Genomic DNA, 14098 nt, shown 5'->3' with positions numbered 1-14098 from the left:
ACTCGGGCTTGGGCCACATAAGGGAACTTCACCATGGCCTTTGTAGTTCATCAGAAACCTTATATGTTCTGTGCTCTCCACTTTCAGGAGCTGACAAGGAGAGCCCAACCCACTGCAGCACTATTCCTGGGCCCCCATCCCCCCTCGCCTGCCTGCTTCTGATTTTGTGCTTCTCGGTGGAGTTAAACACTGGCTTGCAATATCTCCCTAAGTGGTATGGCAATGTCAGCGTATGAGAGGGGTCCCACGAAGCCCCCTCCCAGTTGGCTTAGGAGACAGTAGGGAGAAGTTGTGGAAAAGCATTTATGGCCATATTCTCATGCTTTATAAAGCAATGTACGAGGGCAATAGACCCATAGAGGTAGACATGGATATAGAAATCAATTACAGTAGATAGATTGATAAACACACACAGATACACACACTTCAAATACCCATGCTGCCTAAACTCAGGAAAGCTCTCCATGCTATCATCTGGGAGATCCTAAAATGCCTGAATTGTCAATGAAGGTAGCTTCCTTACAGAAACTTTAACTTTCAGCACTTCATCTGTATGGAAATACAGATTTCCATATTAGAAACATTGTTGATGTGATAATATAATTAACAATTCAGTTTGTCCTCAACTTACTGCCGTATGAGGTAGAACGTGTGTGCTGTTGAAAACCCCCTCGTCCTAATGTGGAGTCTGTAGCGTGGACGGACTCTAGATAAGCTCGGTAAGAGTGAGAACAAAGGAAAATTAACGCACTTGCAGTCTAAGGAGTGAATTTCTGAGTGAGGCCATTAAAGGCCCCCCTGCCCCCCCGGGGGGAAATTATACCGTGGTTTGGCACTCGGGTCCTTCTCCAATTCTGCCCGGAATAAGATCGAGAGTTGTCATATTGGTGTTTCCAGCCTACACAACGGTGCCCTGCTTGTTCTCATGTCTTTCTCCTGTAGCCCGTGAGGCTCCGCATCCCTGCCTGTGTGCTGAGACCCATTCTGCTCACTCCATGGGAGTCATTTTATGGGCCTGGAGGAGCTCTCCTATCACACTCACTCTTTCTAGAATGACGGGTTCTCGTCGCTTTGTCTGCTGCCCTCCATCAGCGCCTCCAGGCCCCGCGTCACTCTCTTTGCTTTCTTTCCTCTTTGCCTTCAAGAGCTTCCTTCTCTTTCTTCAGGTGTTTTGCACAGTGATGAGTGCAGTGTCTCTCCCTGTCCTTTCCTGAGCTGCAAGCAGGTGGGAGCATCTGAGCCGTCAGCACCGAGACAGCAATAGACAAAGGAAGCCACTGGGAATGCTGGAGGTCAATCAGGATGCAGTCTGGAAAGAAAGCTGTGCCAGATTCTCAAGGAGGGGGAAAGGAGTACAGAGAATGGGTTCCACAGGAGAAGCTGAGGAGACAGACAAGGGACATTGAGGTGACCCAGAGGCGTGTCCCAGTGGATGCACTCACCTCCTCAGAGGCTGGAGAAAAGAAGGGAAGATGAGGTAGCTCTTGGGTGAGAATGGAACCCATGTGTTGGGGAGGAAAAGAGTGTCCAAGGGTCCTACCCTCCAGTCTTCCACCCATGGTCCCCGTCACAGCCCAGCTGGAGGGCTGGGTCCGAGCACCGCCGGGCAGACAAGGGACAGTGTGTAGATGGGACAGGACATTACTAAGCACAATGTGCGGCTGGGCCTTATTTTTTTAAAAGGCTGTGTTTAGACAAGGATAGATTTGATAGATGATACATAGATTAATATTGGCCATCTCCGAGAAAAGGAGTAATTTTTACTTTATTATTTTTATTGTTTTCCCAATTTTATAAACACACATGTATTTTGTAAGGTGTCTGTAAAATATAAAAGAGTATAAAAAGACTTGCCGTAGCATTTTCCTTGATTTTTTTTTTTCCCCCGGATGTAGTCTTTGAACCCTGACAGTGTCCTCAATCCGATGAAGGTGGTCTTTAGTAACCTTGGCTACTAGCCGCATCAGAGGCAGTTCGAAAGTCTAAGCAGATGATATCCACACCCGTGCCCATTTACTGTGTTCGTACGGAGCCTGCTCCCGTTCCCTTAAAATAACGATCTGTATTGCGGGCTGTGCTGGCAGTCAGCAGACTTTAGTGGGAACCGACCTTGGGGCCCTTTACCTTGAATAAACAAGAAACCGACTTCCAGGGAAGCCGATGATGTCATGCCCACAGCCAACGGTCACAGTCCGCGTCCCGTAAGTGGGTTTTCGGTTGGCGGGTGGACGCTAGAATCAGAAGGCTTCGTTACAGCCGTGGGTGCACTTCCCTTCTGCTACAGCACACTTTTATGCATTTTCTGTCCGCAGACTGCCAGCGTTGTTTATGGCTTAGGCAGGGTATCCCAGCATGCAGGGTTGTTCAGAAAATACCGGTTCTCTTGCTACTGTCTCAGGTAAAAATATTTGAAAATCCTTTCTGAACAGCTTTTTACAAATGCTGACTCTCCTACGGAAAAAGGTCGGCAATGAGTATAATTAAGGTATCGTCTCATCTTAAACTTACCAGCGATTTCTGGCTACGCCAGGATCTCCTCCCATCACGACACTACATCTAACATTCCTCGGCAAACCCTGTGGCCGGGCTCCCTTGCTCGCCTCCAGCATCCCTGGGAGGACGGAGTTCACCGAGCAGCCTACGCCGCTGGTACCTGGAGCCGCGATGCTCATCCTTGTGTGTGCACCGGGATCAACTGGGGAGCGAGTTAGAAATGCAGGTTCCTTGGTTCCACTCCCATGAATGATGATTAAAGAGGGCCGGGGACGTCCAGCATGTGTGCGTGTGTATTAAGCCCCAGAGAATCCTCTCTGTAGGTAACCTGTGAAGCCTGTTTTCAGAAACACTGAAGGTGTTAACACCCGGTAGGTGCTCAGGTGAGCACACATTCCACGGCCTCGCGTGGCCTGGCCCCCGCAGGGGGAGCTGCACTGCAGGCGTAAAGAGCACACAGAGCCCAGCTCGGCGACCTCAGCACCTTCCTTATCAAAGGGCTGTAAGCCAGCCGCTCTTGCTCTCAACTCAGAGTGAAAGGCTTCCGTGAGCAACCAGGCCCGAGCCTGACAGCCTTCAGGGAGGAGGAGAGTGCATGTGCGCCTGGCATTTCGTAACTTTTCTTTGTGGACCCAGGAAACGAGGCAGCTTGATAAAGTGTGATTCATAGCCATGGGGAAAGCTTGATTCTCCCTTTTACATATATAGCCTATGTAACCTAATCTATCCTGTGATTGTGTATTGCGGTCCTGGAGTGTTAACAGCAAGGACTTCCGGGAAAACAGCACACACACCGCCCCCCATCCCTGGCTCACCCGCACTCCTCCTCCTCCTTGGACCCCCAGGCTGAAGCATTTGCATGAATCTTGCTAACTGCTGAAACACAAGCAAAATGCTAAGTTTCCTTTGGAGTCTTTTCATTGAACAGACTCATTCCAAATGAATCTTTGAATACGTAGATGGCTTCCTTAAACATTGGTATTGGGCTGTATGCATATAAATGTCTCCATTACGTGCATGAGGGACATTGCCACTTAACACATGAATCCTATCTTCTAGTCCTTAAGAGGGAAAAAAAATAAAGCCCGAGGTCCAGTTATGTAAAGACAGTGGGGGCGGGGGAGGAAAAAAAGTAGTTAAAAGCATAGACTGGCCTCTATCTTTTGCTACTTTCATGTTCTTCTCCTTTCATCCCCAAATACTAAACCAGCAAGGACAGGCAAGGCAGGGCAGCGAGAGAGCTGACCTGAGTGATGGAGAAAGGCCTCTGCTTCCCCCCCTGCTTCTCGCCGCTCCCACAGCACCTGTCCGTCGGTCCCTCCTCCTCGGGGACGCGACTGACAGGACGGACCTGGCTCTGTTCTCCTGATGGCACAGACTCACAAAGCCAGGCGCCATTTCTAGGGTACATTGAGTCTCTCCTTGGCTGTTTCCCTTCCATAGAAAGTTCTCTGTCCGTTCCACTAGGCTTTGAGGCTCACCTCCCTTTGGATGCCCGAGAACCAGGGGCGTTGGTTCCACTGAGTTTTGCAGCTTCTGTAGTTTCTTCTCTATGCGGCAGTTGCGCCCTCACCCTCCTAGAGGCCGTTGCTGTCGGTGAGGTCCCGATGGCAAGGTGGCCAAGGTGGAGATGGCAGCGAGCTTCAGGTGGCTTTCCCCTCCTGGGACACTCACTCTGTTTGGAAGCAGTTCCTTTGGAGCGTGACAGGATTCTGACAGCGACAGGATGGACGGCCCCATTGGCAACCTCAAAAGAGAGGACCTAGAGGACGTCATGAGTGCCCTAACAAAGTTCTGGAACAGGTCGGAGAAGAAGGTGGAGGCGAGCATCAGAAGCGGGTATGGGGCGTTGACTAGGAAAGCAGGTAGGGTGCAGAGCCGAGTGCTAACCACCTTGTTCATTGATGTTCAAAATCCCCTCGAGAGAGGCAGACAGGCAGAGGTGGAGAGAGACAGAGCGGCTGACGTGACCTCCCGTGTCCTGGAGACGAGAAGGCCCAGTATCTTGACGGGTTTACCGCCAGGGGCCGTGGCTAGTTGAAGCTGGAGCCCAGGAGGTGTCCGGCCCTGCCCGAGCGCCGGGGCTGCAGAGCAGACTGGGCCTTGCAGCTGGAGGATCTGGGAGGTTTGCTGAAAGGGAAGGCAGGATGGACGCCAAGGGAGGGACTGGGACGCAGAGTGGCAGGAAGTGAGGAGGAGGGCCGAGTGGAACGTGCCCCAGGTGGAAGGAGTCCGTGCAAATCGTTCTGTAGGTGAAGGTTTATTGGGGATCCGACGGCAGTGCTCGTTGACTTCGTGCCTTTCCATTCCATCTTTTTCTCGAAATTAACTTCACGTTCTTGCGTTCTTTTTGGATAAAAAAGTAAACGTGTGTTATTTTAGTCTAGATTATATTTTTTAGCTGTGGCCACCTTGTTTTCTATCATTTTTTTTTAAAGTAAAGACAGACACAACCTTTTAGTTACACTTATTAAAATACAGTTTTCCTCTTAGGGCACGCAGTTTTGAAATGGATAGGCCTATTTCAGATTTCTGTGCTAGGTTTCTGAATTTGTATTGTACCCCCACCTCCCCACTGCGGCAGAGGATGTCAGAGGAGGTCTAGTGGGGGGCCGGGACTTTGGCCACCCCCCAGAGGTAACCTGGCCACAGTCCCCCTCTTCCCACACCCCCTCAGTGGCAGCCGTGTGGTAAGCCATGAAGACTCATGCCAGCCCCTTCCACCTGCTCACCCCACAGCCAGGGAGGTATGACGGGGGCACAGGAGTCCAGAACACCCCTCTGCCCAGCAGTGATGAGAGTGCCCTCTTCTCCATCAGAGGTGGTTGAGTGGGGAGCCTGGCTTCTCCCACGTGGCAGCGACGAGGCTGTGCCTCCCTTGTCCTGCCAGGTGGCATCAGAGGAAGCCAGCTGAAACAAAAGTTTATGCTGGAGACATTGATACCCTGCTCTGGACACGCGACAGAACATCTGTAACGATCTCCGCAAGGATAGAGTAGAACTCCACAACACCGCTAACCAACAGGACCTACTCACTTACAGAACACTTAAACCAATGAAAGTAGAGTATGCATGCTTCTTGAGTCCCAGCAGAACATGGATCAAGAAAGACCACGTGCTAGGCCATAAATCAAAACTGAAGAAGTTCAGAAAGATTGGAATTCTATAGAGTGGGTTTACCTCCCACAAAGCAACCAAACTAAAAATCAATACCGGAAAGATAGCAGGTGGTTTTCCAAATACTTAGAAACTAAACAGTGCCCTTCTGTGTATTCCATGGGTCAAAAAGGAAGTCTCAAGGTAATTAAAAAAGATATGTTGTCTCAAATGAAAATAGTACATGTTGAATTTGTGAGACACAGCTAAAACAGTGTGGGGAGGAAAATGTATATCACTAAATGCATATGTTAGAAAAGAGGAAGGTCTCAGTCGATGATCTAAGCACCTGCTTCAAGAACCTAGATAAAGGAGAGCAAAATAAAGCCAAAGCAAGGAAACAGAAGGCAGCAACAAGAACAGAAATCAATAAAATTGAAAAAAAGTAGAGAAAATCAATGAAACAAAGGGCTGGTTATTTGAAGATAGCCAGAAAATGACAAACCTATAGAAAGAATGACAAAAAAGAGAAAAGACACAAACCTCAGTCTATCAGGAATAAAACAGAGTTTCACCACAGACCGTGCAGACACCAAAAAGATGGAGAGGGATACTGTAATCAACTGTCCCAAACAACAGCTTAAATGAAATGGACCAGTTCCTCAAAAAACACAAACTACCTCAATTTACCCAATGAAATACATCACTGAATATCTCTATAACCATCAAGGAAATGAACTTAAAATTTAAATCTCCCCAAAAGGAAAGTTCCAGTCCCCAGCGGTTTCATTGGAGAATTCTACTAAATGTTTAAAAGAAAATTAACATTAAACTTATAAAATCTTATCTAGAAAATGGAAGGGAGAACACTTCTCAATTCATTTTATGAAGCTGGTATTACCCAGTATGAAAACCAGACACAGTACATACACACAAAACTGAAGATCAGTATCCCTCATGAATGAAGATGCAAAAGACTTTTATTATTAGCAACTATAATTTCACAATATGTAAAAAGAATTATCCACCGTGAATAATTTGGGTTTTTTTTTTCTGGAGATGCAAAGCTGGTACGATAATTTGAAAATCAGTCGAGATTAATCCACCATGTTAACAGGCTAAACAAGAAAAAAAAATTGTGTGATCATATCAACTGATGCAGAAAAAGCCTTTGATAATTCAACATTCACTCATGATAAAAACACTCAGGGGCGCCTGGGTGGCTCAGTCGTTAAGCGTCTGCCTTCAGCTCAGGTCATGGTCCCAGGGTCCTGGGATCAAGCCCCGCATCGGGCTCCCTGCTCCGCGGAGAGCCTGCTTCTCCCTCTCCCACTCTCCCTGCTTGTGTTCCCTCTCTCGCTGTGTCTCTCTCTGTCAAAAAAATAAATAAAATCTTTAAAAAAAACCAAAAAACACTCAGAAAAATAGGGTTAGAGGAGACATCCTCAATTTGATAAAGAGCATCTACAAAAATCCTACAATTAACATAGTATTTAATGGTGAAAGACTGAGTGTTTTGCTCATAAGATCAGAAAGAAGGCAAGGATGTCTGTTCTCACCATTGTTATTAAACATAATGCTGGAAGTTCTAGCAAGTACAGTAAGATAAATGAAATAAAAGGCAGATATATTGGAAAGGAAGAAATAAATCAGTCTTTTTGTAGATGATGTGATTTTCTATGTGTAAAATCCCAAGGAATTTACTAAAAAAGAAAAGGAAAAAGGAAAAAAAATCCTCACAGAACTAATAAGTGAGTTCAGCAAGGTTACAGGATACAACATAAATGTAAAATAATCAACTGTATTTCTATATACTAATAAAAGGCACCAAAATTAAAAATATAATAACATGTACAATCGCTCCTAAAAAATGCGGATGGGTATAAATCTAACAAAACATGTGGAGGATCTATATGCTGAAACCCGCAAAGCCATGAGGAAAGCAAGCAGAGAGCTACATAGGAAATATGTCACCACGTTCATGGGTTAGAACACAGCATGGTCAGTAGTCTCACTGACAATCAGCATTGTAATACTTCTCCCCAAAATGTCACCCAGGTTTAATGCAATTCCTATCAAAATCGTAGCAAAAATTTGTTTAGATATAGAGCTGTTGATAGACAACATTGCTCTAAAATTTATATGGAATAGTGAATAAATTAGAATAGTTAAAATAATTTTTTTAGAGATTTATTTATTTTGGGGGGTAGGAGGGCAGAGGGAAACAGAGAATCTCAAGCGGACTCCCCGCTGAGCACGGAGCCGAACGCAGTGCTCAATCTCATGACCCTGAGATCATGACCTGAGCCCAAACCAAGAGTCAAACGCCTAACTGACTGAGCCACCCAGGGGCCCAAAACAATTTTTATAAAGAATAATGTGGGAAGAATTCATCCATTTAATTTAATGTCTTATTATAAAGCTTCAGTAATCAAGACAGAGGTGAGGGGATAGACACATAGATCCATGGAACAGAGTAAAGAGCCCAGAAGCAGACTCTTCCCAATAGGTTCAAGTGATTTCAGGGAGATGAGTGTGTCCATACTTGGTGGCATGTGGGATCTGTGCGCTCAGGTGAATGTCCTGCATCTTCATGGAATTAATGTCAATACTCTGGTTGTGGTCGTTCTGCAGGACATTACCGTTGGAGGGAACTGGGTAAAGGGTCCACAGGATGCTGTATGATTTCTTACAACTGCAGGTGAATCTGCAATGATCTCAAAATCAAAAGCTTAATTCAGAAATATTTTTTTAAGATTTTATTTACTTTTTGACAGAGAGAGACACCGTGAGAGAGGAAACATAAGCAGGGGGAGTAGGAGAGGGAGAAGCAGGCTTCCCGCCAAGCAGGGAGCATGATGCGGGGCTCGATCCCAGGACCCTGGGATCATGACCGGAGCCAAAGGCAGACGCCCAATGACTGAGCCACCCGGGCGCCCCCTATTCAGAAATATTTTAAGGTGTTGGTAGCAGGTTATATATAGACATAATAAATGGACAAGAGTGGATATCATTTATTTAGATTTTCAAATTGCCTTTGCCAAGGCCAATGTTAAACTTCATTGGCTTGAAGAAATTGTCATGGTTAAAAGACCAAATGTGGAATCAGATTGTATTTTATCTTTAAGATGAAAAAAAATAAATAAATAAAAACCCTCACATAGGTGTTTGGTATGTGTGTGTATTTCTCGGCTCCATCCACTGAAAACTATAAACATTGACCGGCCCACCGATAACGTGCTGCTGTGTACCTTTTAGGGTCCGGGGGGGAGGCGTCTCTCGTTTTGATTTTCCCCTCAAGTATGCAAGGACTTCTTGAGGAAATACTTCATTCCAGATTTGGGACCAGGAAAAAAAATATTCTTTGGAACCATGTGTTAACATTCCACTAATGCCAATTTTATGTAACACATTCTCAGTCATTTGCATTATTATCTTGTGATGATACAATAACCAACTGTTGTGGGCAGTGTCTAAAACTTGTGTTGAGCTGTGAACTCAAATCCTGTCAATACTGTGGTCATCCATATCTTACGAGTAAGGTCAGAAGCTCTCAGACTCGGAGTGCCCTTCAGACTATTACTTAACACGTGAGAGAGAGCTATCGTGGTTTGCCCATTATCACAAAAATAATTAAGCTTGCATGCTTCAAGATGTGTTAATTTGATAAAGTAGAAACGTATGCTAAACTCTGTGCTTCCTACAAGCATCAAGCTGCCCTAGTTGAGCATTTGCACTTGGATGTGTGTGCGAGATGCTGGTTCCTAGGTGACTTGACCCCCTGGAGTCTCCCACTGGGAAGTTCTGGACTTGAGTCTCAATGAGAGACCTTTAGCTTTTTCTCCGTGTCGCCCAGTAGAGGTGCCGTTCATGAGAACTTTCCAAAGCATGATCCAAAAAGCACAAGATCCAAAGCATGATCTTGTGATAATGAAAGACTCATCAGCACAAGCTTTCATGAAATGGACAGCACAATGTTTCGCGGTGTTTGGTCATAATCTATTAAAATCTTTTTGTTCATTTCACCGAATATTTATCAAATGTGCCCAATGGACAGGCGTTCTGCTAGTTCCTGCAGGGAGACAGAGTTGAACAATTTGTAGTCACTGCGCTCAAGGTATGGCAGGAATTTTACTGTGGGATTAGGAATGGCCATTACAAAATGAGGCCATAACAGAGGCAAAGACAGACTAGGAATGTTTTTAGAGAAATTCAGGTAGTCCAATTTGTGTGTGTGTGTGTGTGTTGTGTCTGATTCAGAGGTGTCTGTGTCTATGTGTTTCACTCAATCATGTTTTCTTCATTTTTTTCCCAATATTTTATTTTAAGTACTCTCTGCACCCAACATGGGTCTCAAACTCACAACTGTGAGATCAAGAGTCTCGTGCTCTACCAACTGAGCCAGCTGGGCACCCCGTGTTTTCTTCGTTTTAAAGACGAACTGTTTAAATGATCCAAAAGGACTCTTTCAATAAAGAGACCATTGAATTTCTTCAACTGAAATCATTCCTTCTTCCCCAGACATGGTGGAATCCTCCTACCTGGTTTAGTGAGTTTTCTGGGCAGGCAAGGGTCCTCAAGAATAAAGGGGGGCTGCATGAATGTGAATCACCACCATTTTCTGTTAAACTCACAATCAGAGGGGGACTTGGAAAATTAGAACAGGAGACGTGTCCCTTGTTTGATGTGCAGAAAGGGAGCACCCGGGTGGGAGCTTTGAACTTGGGTGTAACATGAACTCGAAGACATGAAACGCCTCTCTGCTGAATAATTGAAAACTTCCTCTGAATCAGATTGTTCTTTAAAAGAAATAATTTTTGTGATCATGTTTAAACATTAGTAACCGTGCTGTTTTCTTTTATTATAGGTAATGTATGAAATTGTTGGAGCAATTGAAAAAAATAAAGACACCCTCTCACAGAATCTTCTATTTGTAATGAAAAGTGAGTTTTTTCCCCTATGGTTAAAATGCCACACATTCCTTCTTTCTCCGTCTCTGAACATTGTCCTCTGTAATATGCCACTGGCGACAGGGGGATTGAAATATCTTTTACATTCTAAAGCCCGGAATAATAAAGAATGGATCTTGCCACGCTGTACATTGGCTACAATTTAATTTGGAGTCTAGTAGAAACCATAATTTAACTAAGCTTTTAGCAGCTAGAAATATAAAATACCATTACCACTCTAGTGGTATGAACATAAAACAGCTCCTTTGTGAAGACTAATAAAGATTAACACAGCTTCCAAAATTATTTAGGCCACAGCAGGGTGTATTTCATTCCTGAAGATGAAGTCTGGAGCACAGCTAAGGGTGGTATTTTATTCTTATGTACTTTCCGTTATAAAGAATCAATGCCCATGAAGTAGAGGGAGTGTATAGATTTATATATACACACACACATGCATATATGGATGTATCAACATATAGGCTCCATCTACTTAGCGAATCTTAGCCCTTTATGTACGTGTATCTATTTCTATACAACAGGTAAGTAACTATATACTACACTTGGATATGGTGCATTTCTATGTATCAAAATGTGTACTTCTGCCTACTTTAGTCATTATTTCTTGATAGCAATTCTGTAGACCTTGGTTCTCATTTTCCTAACAACCTTAAAGTGAATTAAAATGTATCATCTTTTGTGCTTTAAATTGCTTGGCATGAGCTGAGTCATTTATCTTTCCTGGGAAAAAGAAGCCTATGATAGCCTTTCATGAGATGGTTGGATGCCTCTGAGCTGGAAATAAGACATCCATATCACTGTTGGCTTGAGGAACGTATTTACCTTAAATCAAGCAGCTCAGATGCAATAGATTATTTTTCATGGGGAATTACTCGGCTCGTCTCTCAGAACTTATGGTGATTGAGTTCTCTTAAAACTGAGACTGGTGGGAGGAGCATGGGATTGGAATAATATCATGTAGAAGAAAAGAACTGAAATAATTGACCCTATTGATTATCATTGGAAATATCTTCCTTCTTGTTTTCAGTTATTTGACCTTCCATTTATAATGTGCTGCCATCTAAGTCATATCTTTTTTGAAGATCTAATATATAGCATGGTTTTGAAGATGGTGCAATGGCTTTTTCTTTATTTTTTATTTCAGGTGATAGAATATATATTTAGAAAGAGAATGTGATGGCTAATGATATTGTGATCCTTCTTATCTTAACAGAGTCCCTATATTTTAAAGTCATTCTTTTGTGTATACTTGCTATTAAATTCCAAGAGAACACAAGTGAGCCTTTTGTCACATTTGAACACAAATACTTTTGTCATCTGAGCAGGTGGACAAATTTACAATGCATTCATATGTTTATACAGGAAGTAGCAGGTGTTTTCTATAAAGGACCAGATAATAAACACTTCAGGCTTTGCAAGCCATAAGGTCTCTGTTGCAACTTCTCATCTGTGCTGTTATAATGAGAGAGCAGGTGTAGACAATGCAAATGGACATGTCTGTGTTCCAATAAAACTTTATGTACAGAAATAGGCAGTGGGTCGGATTTGACCCACAGGCCATGGTTGCTAACCCATTCTGTCACATAGGAAAAAGATGCATGGTTGTGATATTATTTTATGAATTTGTGAAATGTTTTGATGCTGTAAATAGTTGTTAAAAGCTAGTGTAATTCGTGTCATATGACCTCACTGATATGAGGAATTCTTAATCTCAGGAAATAAACTGAGGGTTGCTGGAGTGGGGGGTGGGGTGGGAGGGATGGGGTGGGTGGGTGATAGACATTGGGGAGGGTATGTGCTATGGTGAACGCTGTGAATTGTATAAGACTGTTGAATCACAGACCTGTACCTCTGAAACAAATAATACATTATATGTTTAAAAAAGAAGGTAGCAGGAAGGGAAAAATGAAGGGGGGGAAATCGGAGGGGGAGACGAACCATGAGAGACTATGGACTCTGAGAAACTGAGGGTTCTAGAGGGGAGGGGGGTGGGGGGATGGGTTAGCCTGGTGATGGGTATTAAAGAAGGCACGTTCTGCATGGAGCATTGGGTGTTATACGCAAACAATGAATCATGGAACACTACTTCAAAAACTAATGATGTAATGTATGGTGATTAACATAACATAATTAAAAAAAAGCTAGTGTAATTTATAGATAATATTTTTTTTTTAATTTTTGAGTACCTTACTAGGTACTTTGTTTATAGTATCTAATTGAATCTTCATATTATCAAAAAGCTCCCAATTGAGGAAGGTGGTAGGGTCTGTTATGGAATCTGAACAAACATCCCTTTGTCCATGAGACACCTTTCCAAGTGGAGGCAGGTAGCTTGGAGACTCAGCTCATGCAGAAATGCAGTGAGCGCTCTCATCTGTGCCTGAGATGTGAAATAAAGTCTGCTTGGCTCAGAAGGAGGCAAAAGAGTCAAAATCTGGAGTATTAAGTCTGCTTAGAAAAATAAAAAAATTTAAGATCTACTGTCAATAATGTTGACAGCTCTTGAGTCTATTGTCTCCAAGTGCCTCTGCATACCTGCTCATAAACTGTGCGCCTAAGTTAGCTTATCCTGATGTCCTGGCAGGGAGACACTCGATGCAATGTTTACAGACCCCCTGTGGGGGATGCTTCCCATTTCAACATAAACATTAACTGTTTATGTTGAAATGATTTCAAGTTTAGAGTTACAAAATTAGCACCAAGAACTCCCATATGCCCTTTTCCAGATTCCTTTTCCTCATTTCCGTTCTTTTACTCTGGCTTCTCCCTCCCGCTCACCCTGTCTTCCACTCCCCAGCATCCTTCCCTCTGTGTGCCCGTGTGCACATGCATGTGCATGCATGGGAGCACAGGTGTGTATGTGTGCGTGTGTGTGTGTGTGTGTGTGTGTGTGTGACATATATTTTCTGAACCATTTGAGACCAAGTCACAGGCATCTTTGGTATACATCCTAAGCTAAAGGACATTATCTTACAGAACATCAGCCAACTATCAGAGTATTAAACATTGATGCGGCGCTAACATCTAGACCCGAGTTCTGTCCCTTTGCCACTCACTCTTGCCATGTCTTCCGTAATGATTTCCCCCCAGTTCAGGGCCGGTCACTGCATTTAGTTGTCATTTCTCTTCAGTCTTCTTTAATTTAGGACATTTTTCTCTGCTTATCTTTTTTTTTCATGACTGACATTTTAAAACCTAAAGGCCAGTTATTTTGAAGACTGTCCCTCAATCTGGATTTATTTGCTGTTTGCTCACATTGGCGTCCGTGCCCCTTCTTGGGGGAATCCCACAGAGGAGCTGGAGGGTCCTCACCCATCCCGTTCAGAGGATGCACCGACTGTTTGAACCACCATTGGTGACATAGCCTTGTTAAGGTGACCCCCGTCAGGCTTCCGTAATGGAAAGCTGCTATTTTCCTCTGTCATTGATAGCCTGTAAGGAAGATGAGGCAAGTAAATATTCTCTTCCACGTCAGACTTTCACCCGCTGGCTTGCGTACATGAATGATTCTTGCCTGAATCAACAATTTCTCTGACGGT

The 14098-nt window shown here is 43.9% G+C and overlaps 1 protein-coding gene across 1 annotated transcript in view; it reads left to right on the top strand.

Annotated features, from left to right (window-relative positions):
* Nucleotides 1–14098, top strand: part of MYO16 (myosin XVI) — a 435943-nt gene that overhangs the window by 283633 nt on the left and 138212 nt on the right. The window contains exon 23 of the mRNA XM_064585765.1: nt 10457–10532. Within this exon, the coding sequence (XP_064441835.1) occupies nt 10457–10532 (76 nt within the window). The remainder of the gene's footprint in view (nt 1–10456; nt 10533–14098) is intronic.

Source organism: Mirounga angustirostris, unplaced genomic scaffold (assembly GCF_029215605.1).
Source record: "Mirounga angustirostris isolate CCGP_5_RB_7025 unplaced genomic scaffold, mMirAng1.0.hap1 SCAF_3, whole genome shotgun sequence".
NCBI lineage: Eukaryota > Metazoa > Chordata > Mammalia > Carnivora > Phocidae > Mirounga > Mirounga angustirostris.
This window is presented reverse-complemented; position numbering and strand designations above follow the sequence as displayed.